Raw genomic sequence first — 11,836 nt, 5'->3', positions numbered from 1 at the left:
ATTTACGTATGTGTTTAAAACTATTTATTAGTAATTTACTAAAACTAAAAAAAGTTGTTTTTGCATTTGAACACAAAAGTGCAATACACGGCTTAAAATGTATTCCTTTCTATAACGCGATAACTTTGACAACAATATTCTTGGAAATAACACAAAGTGCAGTTATCTTGAAGAAATTATAAACCAAATCAAACTAATTCTAGAAATAGATCTTCTTTTAAGTTATTTGGATGATGATACCAATCGTTAAAAATTGTGAGTATTTGGTCATTGCACTATGTGAAATTATGTGTATCTTATATATACGCATGACAAACCTGGTGAACTATGAAGACCGAGAGATGCATGCTTTAGGTAAAAGGATGTGACTAATACCGACTATGCAGAGGCATTCTGTTCAGTTTATTGACATTCGCCTCCCTTATAACTCCGTACTAAAGAACATTGTATGGAAATGACGTATACAAAGGCCACTGAGTGCTGATTCACTGCGGATGTAGATTGGAAAAAACGTACAGTGGTAAAATATAAACGTCAACTAAAAGATGTATATTCGTTAATGATTGCAATTAATGTATCAATTTTAAAATAAGCAAATAATATATAATATTGTCAACAATTTACTAAGGAGTCAAGGATCCTTTCAAACATGAGATGAAGCATGATCATAACAGCATGATCATAACAGCATGATCATAACAGCATGATCATAACAGCATGATCATTTAAACACATTTGCATAAACTAATGAGTATTCGTATAATAAGATATCAAATTGGAAAATGAGACGTAATAAATGTTATATTCTAAAATAAAATTCTAAGTATACAGAAACGTATGAAATGTTATATTCTAAGATAACAAAGACGAACGAAATGTTACAATCTAAGTTAGCAGAGACGTAGAAAATGTTTTACTCTAAGTTTACAGAGTCGTGCGAAATGTTATATTCAAAGTTAACAGAGTTGTACGCAATGTTATATTCAAAGTTAACAGAGACGTAGGAAATGTTATATTCTAAGTTGACAGAGTCGTAGGAAATGTTATATTCAAAGTTAACAGAGTCGTACGAAATGCTATATTCAAAGTTAACAGAGACGTGGGAAATGTTATATTCTAAGTTATCAGAGACGTAGGAAATTTTATATTCTAAGTTAACAGAGGTGTGGGAAATGTTATATTCAAAGTTAACAGAAGCGTGGGAAATGTTATATTCAAAGTTAACAGAGACGTAGGAAATGTTATATTCTAAGTTGACAGAGTCGTAGGAAATGTTATATTCAAAGTTAACAGAGTCGTACGAAATGCTATATTCAAAGTTAACAGAGACGTGGGAAATGTTATATTCTAAGTTATCAGAGACGTAGGAAATTTTATATTCTAAGTTAACAGAGGTGTGGGAAATGTCATATTCAAAGTTAACAGAAGCGTGGGAAATGTTACATTCAAAGTTAACAGAGACGTAGGAAATGTTATATTCTAAGTTAACAGAGACGTAGGAAATTTTATATTCTAAGTTAACAGAGGTGTGGGAAATGTTATATTCTGAGTTAACATTCACTTGGGAAATGTTATATTCAACGTTTACAGAGACGTAGGAAATGTTATATTCTAAGTTAACAGAGACGTAGGAGATGTTATATTCAACGTTTACAGAGACGTAGGAAATGTTATATTCTAAGTTAACAGAGACGTAGGAGAAGTTACATTCTACGTTAACAGAGGCGTAGGAAATGTTATATTCTGAGTTAACATTCACTTGGGAAATGTTATATTCAACGTTTACAGAGACGTAGGAAATGTTATATTCTAAGTTAACAGAGACGTAGGAGATGTTACATTCTACGTTAACAGAGGCGTAGGAAATGTTATATTTTACGTTAACAGAGACGTACGAAATGTTATATTCTAGGTTAACAAAGACGTTGGAAATGTTATATTCAAAGTCTACAGAGACGTAGGAAAAGTTATATTCAAAGTCTACAGAGAAGTAGGAAATGTTATATTCTAAGTTAACAGAGATGTAGGAAAGTTTTAACTGAATTGAAATGAAAGTTCCAATAAAGTTTACTTTCGGTCATGTAAGAGAAACCTCCATAATTAAACTATTATTGAATCTTGCAATGGTGATATTTTGGAAATATGTGATATATTATATTTTTGTACTAATACACTCGTTGTTTCCCATACCATTCGACGTCAACCTTATAGTCATTTGTCAAACAGCAAACTGTGTCCGTTGTCAATGTGATATGTCAAATGCATACCACTGTTCACAATTTCAAAGCATTTTTCTTTTTAATATTTCAAAAACCATCCTGAGAAAGAGGTTCGCCCACGTGAGGCTCGGCTAAGTATGCCACACGTGCTGTCGGCACAGCGACGTACGTACACGTGGTCACCCACGTTAACGTCAACGACAATTGAAGCACTTGAGGAATGATAGTCATTTATCTCTTCTGAGTCCGCGAAAACCTCGCCTGAAAATATACAGGTGTATAAAAAGAGGGCTGAAAGTGAATAGTTTTAAAGTGGCATTAAATAAGCAGTTAGACCTTTCGCTTTTACCCGCGAAGTTTAAAAATAGCCCGTATAGCACAGATTATATTTATTGTACTTGCACAATGCTTAATCTTGATAATGATACGATGTCTACATACCCTAATAACGGGAAACATCACTACACTTAACAGTGTGCAAGTACAATAAATTTAATAAATTTGATAAACCGAAAAAAAAACACACAATTAAAATGATATTATTTTTTTTCGGTTTATCAACCGACGCTTATGTTATGCATCCAACCCTTTTTGTATAACCATCTAATATTATTTTCCTGACCGTATCACTTATCTCCCTGAAATCATTTATTTATTTAGTGTCTTCCTTTGGAAATATGTGAAAGTTTATTGTTTTATGCGAATTTGACGCAATTCCGAGACAATCCTAGAACGAATACTTGACAATTCATAACAATATAAAATTGCCAAAACTCGCCCAATATCAACCAAAGTCGGCCACTACATGTTTCTGCCGTTTTTATTGGCTACTTAACTCGCCAAAAACGGATTTAAGAAAATGAACCATTTTTATTGGCTTTCAAAACTAGCCTTAATATAGAATGCTGTAAATTATTTCAAAAGGCAGCCATTTTGTTTTCCGTATTGCCGAATGTTTTGAAAGTTGTGTACCTTGTTTATACATATTTGGAATTACTAGCTTATAAAATATTTCAACCACTTTGTACAGTTTCTTATTAATCAACTATTACGTATTTGAAGATATATAAGTACCAATACCAGACTATTGAAGACAATATATGTCAATACTCGCTCAATATCGACCAAACTCGGCCAATATCAACGAAACTCGACTACTATGAGTTTTCTCTGTTTTGAATGGCTACAAAACTCGCCTAATATAGGATTTGAGCAATGAACCATTTTCATTGGCTGTCGAAACTCGCCTAAAATGAGAAATATGCTGGAAATTATTTTACAAGGTAGCCATTTTGTTTTCAGTTTTCCCCACTGTTTTGAAAAATGTCTGCTTCGTATAAACCTATTTGGAATACTTGAACCTATTAAATACTTGAACCACGTTGTACGGTTTGATATTACAGTTGTATTAAAGCCATTGGTGGATTTTACGACCATAATGATTTTGTACACCGACAAAATGGACGTTTCGGCAAACGATTTACGAAATTAAGACGATAAGACATGCTTCCTTACACTGTACAGTGCTTTATTCACAAGTATGTGCAATGTCTATGTATGTGTAGTTGATTAATAAAGTAATCATTAACTAGGTGATTTTATATTGGCTCAGACCAATACACCTAACCTCGGACAAATAACTGGGCCAATATATAATCAGCTAATTAGTAACATTTTAAAATACATTACCTTTGACGTCACCGTTGACGACAAGTTCAACACAGACGAATTTATTTCCCTGAGAGAAAAGTGACACGGCGAATACGTACGTTCCGTTAACAGGAACAACAAATGCGCCATCATGGGCGTTGTAGGCCCTCCCCACATTGGTCACCTGGCGACACTTAATATGTATTAACAATAATAATTTATCGAACTGCTGTAGTTTTGATAACACTCATGCTCGCAAACTCGACGGAACAGCTTTTATTACAACACCAATTAAATGTTTTGTCTATAAATACTATCTTACCAGGATATCAAATACAAGGATCTGATGGGCCCCCGGACAGACATCGGCGCTAAGGTAAGCATAGAAGGCAACACCCTGTACGTCGCACTTGCCGGCTGTAGAATAGAAAAATAGAGAGGTTGCGAAACATGAGGTGTACGTGTACTTGTCGGTTTAGCCACACCTACTTGGGTTTGTAGGTCGTTGTTGGAATTTCACCATAAATTGAACTTGAAGGCCTGTTGATACATCCATCAATGTCCTCCTTGTTAAATTGCACTATTTCTGTTTCTGTGTTGTTTTCTTCCTCATATATTGTGTAAGTGTATCGCTGTACAATAAATATAATACAATATCATTTCCTGACGTACAACTCCATTCATTTATTTCATTGACCTCATGACCTTGACACACACACACCTTAAGACTTATGACTGACCACTATATTTGTGGTGGATACTAGTTTTTTCTAACAAAAAACGAACAATATTTTGAGAAATACAAATACTGTATTTGAATAAGCATCTGGACAGTCAACTGAATTAAAAGAACGGGCACTGAAAAATCCTTTGCACTTTCACTAACCCACCGACCATGTCTTTTAAAGAGTCTGTCTTTAATACCATTGTTTGCAGCAACAGTAGCACCACCCGATCTTAAAGAATGAAGGCAGTATTTACTCACATCGTTTACATGCGGCTTTAAAGCCTCTAGAAAAACTTCTCTAAGATTGGTGCAAGACATTTTCTTATTTGCACTTCTAGTTTTGTAACCGTCTTTCGTTAAACATATATTGCAAAACAAATAATCGTTATCTGACAATTTGCTCCAAAATATTAACTTTCTAACATTCTCGACTGGACACAACTTTGTATTTGTTTTGGCAATCATTACCCAAGCACCATCACGATATCTATCAGTCTTGCTCCCCTCCATAAATATAGCCATATATGAACATTGAAATACAATATCACACACATGAATGCTTAATAACTCAGAACTTCTCAAAAAACCTGCGAAAGCTACCAAAAAAGCGCAAATAATACGCTGGCTTTTAATGTTTTCTTGTGTATACAATCTGTCGTATATACCATTTAAAATATTAATATCTATCGGTTCTTTCTTCTTTTTAGGCTTAGATAATATGCGTTTTGCAGACTCCAAAATGTTTACTACTAATTTAGAATTTGTAGGAGATTCTAAACCCATTATGTCATGAAACCATTTTATTGCGTAAAAAGCAGCAATCACAGGACTAGGTGTGTTTGCGGTTTGAATTAAAGATGCTAAATAAATAGCAACTGCAAGACTCCTAGCAGGTAAAATGTCCCTACTCCCCAACCCGTTACACAACGCCCAGTTATGAAAACGCATGAAAGCACCATGGTATTTTGTGTCCGTACTGTGTGCGCGTGACTGGCGTAGCAGGTCCGGGAGCAGGTTCACTCTATCCGGCAGGACATCAGGTAGGCTATTAATATCTTCCTCATGAACCTGGAAAAATAAATGTATAAAACAAAAATCAAAATAAGCATTTGTCTTGTTTCTTTAAATGGAACTTGCCTAGTTACAACGTAACATGAACAAAGACAATCGTCCTCTTCTTATAAGCATTGTAATAATCTCACAAACAATCATCGGCATGCGCCTTATTTTTATGCATTGTGGCAATTTCTTAATCATACAATCGACCAAGCAATAAAAAGCAATTCTGCTTAGTCATCTATGCGATACCGCAATGACAAATGTTATTGTTTCGGCGATACCGCCTCTCAGCAAAGCTGCAATATTACAAAACTCGTTTATTTACCCAACCAGGGTAGGTTATTCACTGTTATACTACATATTTACAAAATCACAGTTAATTCCCCTTCCTGAAATCAAACTGTAGTGCCAGCATTCTAAATTTCAAATCAGTATTTCCGAACATCCCCTTTCCATTTTTGCATTTTACTTAATAATGCTTCTCGATCGGTAAATCAAACCAATCGACAACTTCATCGATAAATACACCGTTTTTACACAAAAATGTCCAAAACAAAGACGATTTCCAACACGGACACACTCAAATACCTCTCGCTTTATCGTTAGCCATTTTCATGATGACTCTGTGAATGACAGCAATTGGAGGCACAAACAATCATATGTGACCATTCCAGTTTTCTGCGAATGCATCTATACCTGAACAATTTGGATTCCAAAATCGGGAATAAAATTTTGGTAACTTTGCATTATAATATGATGCAAACCAATCTACCTGTAATTGACCAAATCTCTCAAAAATCATTTGCAAAACGACATCAGATATTCCCCAATCATCAAACTCTGATAACCTCGACAAATAATCAGCTTATTCATTTTCCGACCTTGGAACCCACTCCATTTCAAGTGAAATAGAGTTAACCATACAACACTGGAAAATACTATACGCAACATCTTGCAATTCCCTTTTCATAGAACCCTTGACAGCAATTGATCTGACACCTTGATTATCTGTATACCATTTAACCTTTTGGTGTCTTACGAAATGTACCAAAGACAACAGTACTCTGTACACTGCGACTAACTCTCTCCACGTAGACGATTTTATGCTCTCTTCCTGTGACCAAACACCTTGAGAAACACCATTTACAGTATTTACTTCATACCCTCCATAACCAGTGTCACTAGCATCTGAATATACCACCTTTGTACATGTTTTTGACTGCTCAAACATTTTGTTATTTACAAACACTAAATGTTGTTGCCAAAACAACAACTGTTGTTGGCTTTCATCACTCAGAAAAATTTACGAATTCCAATGACTAGCATTCAAAATATCTGCACTCCTAGTCATAATTTGAGAAATATTACCAATAACTACTGTCATTGAAATCAACTGTCCTACTGTACTGGCAACTTTCCTCACAGAAACACGAACCTTTTTGTTTGCAGAAATAATTAGCTCTTTGATAGCTGAATTTGCTTTGCTCAATCTACGTTTTGGTAAAGAAATGGTACCTTCTAAAGTATCAAGATCACAGCCCAAAAATTCCATATTTTGAACTGGGGTCCAAATACATTTTTTTCGCGTTAGGAATAAAACCAGATCTCAATAAATCAGACTTAATATGACTACTCAATCTCAACGCACTTTCATATGTGCTCGAACAACCTAGGCCATCATCTAGAAACATGGTAACAAGCAAACCTTCACCACGCCATTTCTTAATCAATGGGCGGCATAACTTGGTCCATAAATAACAAGTTGACGATAATCCAAATGGCATTACTACGAATCTATAATATACAGGATTACATCCCTTGTCATTCCATGAAAACCCTAAAAACTTTGTATGAGGCTCGTAAATCTGTACAAAATGATAAGCACTAGTAAGATCAAATTTTATCATGAAACATCCTTTCTGAATTAAAGCCAATGCAGTTTTAATATCTTCATATTTAACAGATTGCTTCCATAAATGTGTGTTAACCTCTCTTAGATCTAATATCAAACGTTTTTTAACCAGAACTCTGAACTGAAACAGTTAAAGGATTAACCACATATGGGGGGTTACTACATTTCTCTATTAAGCATCTATCTAATAAATCTTCTATGGCCTCAGTAACAAATTCTGGCTCTAAAATAGCAGACTTATTGTTTTTACAGAAAATTTGTTCTGGCTCCGAATACAAAGGTATCATGTAACCGTTTTTAATAATGTCTAATATATAATCATTAGTACCTATGCTTTGCCAAAATTCTAAGTGATCTTTTAATCTGCCCTTAACAATCATATGTTTCTGACCCTGTTCATACTCGTAAAAATCATGAGTAAAGCGTCTATAATCATACTCATCTTTTAATGTCACATCAGAATTCTCGTTTTCTGGAACCGGAAGGCTGGTCGCCTTGGGCACCTACCCGAACGTGGGGGCAGTTCCGCCGGAAGTGGGTGGTCTCTCCACAAGCGAAGCATGGGCCAGGCGCGGGTGGTCTGCCGAAGCCTGGGACTGCGTTGTAGCCGAAAACGGAAGTGGATCCTGGACCGTAACCGGAAGCGTTGCTGAAGGACCCGTATGGACGAAAATGACCTCGCCCACCTCCCGTAAGAAAGGGCGACTGCACAGGCTGACGAGTGTTAGCAAAATCACGCCCCTTACCCCTTGAAGAGCGTTTCTTCTTGAGAGCTCTGCACTCAGCTCGGTGAATCTTGGTCTCATCTTCACTATCACTCGCTACCGGATTCGACTCGTACTGTCATACCGTCTCCCAGCCGCCCTCGGAACTATCAGCAATCCTAATTAACTTATTCCTCTTTTGCAATTTGTCCGAAAACTCGCTTAATTGTTCAATACAATATTCCCTCTTTCCATGTTCTAACGCCCAAGTTGCTTGTTTTACAGCATCCAACAATTCATTGTTAAAGTTAAACTGAACTTTGTTTCCTTCAAAACGCCACTTTATGTCTTGCTCAGTTTTTAACTTTTTCACTTCTGGTGACACTGAATAACTGTTACCATGTACTTCTTGTTTCAAGCTGCTTAACTCCGCTAAAATAGTACTTAATTGCAACTGGATAGGCTTCGAATCTCCACAACTCGTATCCTCAGTACTTAGAATGGACTCCGAAGTCATAATCTACCACGTGATCGCCCACAGTGTAATCAAAACCGGTTTTCAAAAATTAACAAAGAAAGTTAAGTCTTGTCCGTTTGACTGTCCGAAACTGAATGACCAATTCACTGACCAATACCTCGTTTTCCTCGTGCTAACTTACAACGCCACCTAGCGTTCATTTCATTAAACTAAGGAAATTAATTTACTTCTAATTCGTAAACTCAAACTAAGTAAATTACATTTCTTTGTGCTTTCGTACATGTAATTCTAAACTTGTACAATGTCCACATAACTAGCTCTAGATGACGTAATGCACAAAAGTAGCCCATGCGTGCACGTACCCGTGCAAGTAGTGGTTCGCAAACTCTCAAATAATGCATAATTCACGTACTGCAAAACGTACTGTGAACATTGGAAGATATATGTATATTTTGTTCGCTCTAATTGTACCATTAGAATTTAAAATTTTGATTTTGAAGCCAAAGACTTATTTTAATACGGTTTTCTTGAAGCTGAATCTAAATTTGAGAAATAAAAATACCTTTTAATATTTTCAAATAGCCCAACTGAAAGATTTAAAACATTTGGTAAGTTATTTTCCAGAAAAATTATTATTATTATTCAAAATGGAAAATAATTGCTGTACACGGAAGAGTTGTACAGTTTGGTGCAACATGTACTTTGTTAGTCAGTTGATTGTGTTAGTGATATTAACAAACACGCTGTGAGGAAATTAAATCATATCACGCCACGTCTATACAAATTAGTATTGTCTTATTGGTTTTGTAGGTTCAACTATATTTAAATTTTAAAAAAGCGGCCAGACAATTTATTAAAACATCAGCACCGCCTGCGGGTGCTAAACGCTCGTCTTCAAAATCTGATATAATACAATGTATTTATGTTGTATAATAACTTCACACAACTGCTTTTTTGAAGTATCAAACAAACATTTACCATGTGGAAATAAATCCAAGTTCAAAAACATGATAATGAGATCCTAAAGTCGGACAGATGGCTGTCTTCGTCAGCTGAGTTTTGTGTATGAACAGCCAAATGAGATACGCTGATTAATTCCTGTTGACTATTACCATATATTTTACAAGTTTATAACTTTGATATAGAAAACATGTTTAAATAAATATTGTAAGTTTCTGTGCAATAAGTATAGTTAAGTCATTACTGAGTCAAACTTGTTTAAGTTTAGAAGCGGCATTAATCCAGCCTAATATATTACAGGGTTATGTAACTTGTATAATTCTTCATTTATACTATTTTACATTTGATAATGAACAGGTATTCCAAAGTTTGAAAGTGATAGCGTTGATAGTTTGTATGTAAGTGACCCAAGTACAAAACTTATAAAAATCAGTTTAGCTAAAAATTACAAAGTCCAAAAGCACTAAAATTTTACCCAAACTCCCAATAACCTTCCAAATGTGTGACTCAAAAAATCGTTGACATATTGAAGTGCATATCCATTTATTGTCTGAGGTCCCAAATTCAAGATTCATGATTCTAAATTCCACATATGTATAAGTAGCGTGACCACATTTGATTTATAATTTTAAATGGTAGAATTATACCAAAATACAACTTTTAGATAAGCACGTGTGTGTGCGATTGTCTTTTTGTATATTTTACTCTGCATTTTTATATGCATACACACTTACTTAGTATGTACATGCTGTCAGATGTTGTCCCGGAGTATTTTCACTAACCTGCCACGTTGTTTTCTAGTTCTGTCAATCGGTCTTGCATCCGTAACATATCTGCACCCATCTCGACTAGTTTTTTTAGCAATTTTTCTTCGTAATCAAATCTTGAACAACTCGGCTGCGATCCGAACACATTTTGATATTTTAGTAAACAAAGATCATTAAAAACATAAGTGAATTTCATTTTGTCAGCGCGAATAGCATATGATACATTAGTTTACTGCACTATCAGTTTTTTTTTTAAGATTGATGTCTTCCTGTATCACTTAAGCTTTACGCTTTTGTTTAGGTTAAAGGCACTTTATTATGTGACGTCACGCGCATCTGCTTAACCACACTGCTTTCCACTATCTCACCAAAAAAGGCAATAGTTATTTATAACCAGAGCAAAAATTATAGCTTTTTTTTGTTTAAACTTAATCATTTTAAAACGACTGTGAAACAAATTATCGTAACATTATATTAATCACTCTCGTTGGCACGATGTTACTCGGGGGTGTGGTCTTGTGTTGTGATGAAGACCAAAGTGCTCGGAGGAAACCCACTTTTTCGACTAAATAACCATATAAAAAACACACTTGCGCCCAGACCGGGAAACAAACCCGAATGGTCAAGTTTGGAATGATCTGCGAATGGTCTGCGCCAAACGGACAATGTTGGAAATGTAAACAAACATACTATATGCCGACAAGCTGTTTGGCACCTGGATGCAAACAACGTTTTATTAAGAATTCTAAAATTCATTTCCATTGATTTCTTAATGATAACGGGTGAAGTTCAATTTTCAAAAATCTTTTCGGCTAAAGGTTCTCAACGATGAAATTTAACTGTGGGGGGGGGGGGGGGATTCCGATTATGACCGACTATGCAGTCAACACATCACCTCTAGTAGATAGTATTGTATATAACGTATTTAAATGTCTTGTAGAGTGCAGTGCAGTGGTCAAGCAGGAACTGTGTACAATTTATGATCATCCTGATGTTGGCCAATATAATTCACAGTCATTCTAAATAGTCAACTGTTTAAAGAGGCGTTCGATTGTAAGTGTTAGGACGTTCTTTATGAAGTTACACTGAAAACAGAATTTAGAAAAAGTTATATTTTTTATGTAGAGGGTTGTTGAACAGATACACAAGTAATTAACTCTTCACATGATTATGCTTTGTTGCTGTTTTTATTTGCTAACAGTAAAGGTAAATGACAGGTACTCGATTGTTTTAATTATGATTATTCCATCTCACAGATCCAGGCCTCAAAAGACTCAGTTTGAAAGACTGATAGCATATCCATGGAAAAGGAATACCAGCGTGTTCTGGGTGAAAACATGGACTAAAAGGCAAACTGGTA

The 11,836-nt window shown here is 35.2% G+C and overlaps 1 protein-coding gene across 1 annotated transcript; it reads right to left on the bottom strand.

The window, feature by feature from the left end:
* Positions 1–381: 381 nt before the first annotated feature.
* LOC128219499 (complement C1q-like protein 4) lies at positions 382–10,552 on the bottom strand. The gene is made up of 7 exons (XM_052927306.1): positions 10,492–10,552; positions 8,555–8,703; positions 8,075–8,407; positions 5,574–5,664; positions 4,192–4,286; positions 3,909–4,053; positions 382–2,480 (listed from the first exon to the last, which is right to left on the bottom strand). Exons 1-7 carry the CDS (start codon positions 10,550–10,552, stop codon positions 2,299–2,301), a joined length of 1,056 nt encoding a protein of 351 aa, XP_052783266.1. The 3' UTR covers positions 382–2,298.
* Between the last annotated feature and the right edge of the window lie 1,284 nt (positions 10,553–11,836).

Source organism: Mya arenaria, chromosome 15, assembly GCF_026914265.1.
Source record: "Mya arenaria isolate MELC-2E11 chromosome 15, ASM2691426v1".
Classification (NCBI taxonomy): domain Eukaryota; kingdom Metazoa; phylum Mollusca; class Bivalvia; order Myida; family Myidae; genus Mya; species Mya arenaria.
Note: the sequence above shows the minus strand (reverse complement) of the source record. Positions and strands in the feature narration are given on the sequence as shown.

Excerpts from the sequence above, each read along its gene's own strand:
- LOC128219499 (XM_052927306.1), bottom strand. The coding sequence starts at position 10,552 with ATGGGTGCAGATATGTTACGGATGCAAGACCGATTGACAGAACTAGAA. Across the intron at positions 8,704-10,491 it reads ACTAGAAAACAACGTGGCAG|CGGAGTTAAGCAGCTTGAAA; the intron begins GTTAGTGAAAAT and ends GTACTATTTTAG. Across the intron at positions 8,408-8,554 it reads ACAATGAATTGTTGGATGCT|TACGAGTCGAATCCGGTAGC; the intron begins GTAAAACAAGCA and ends ACGGTATGACAG.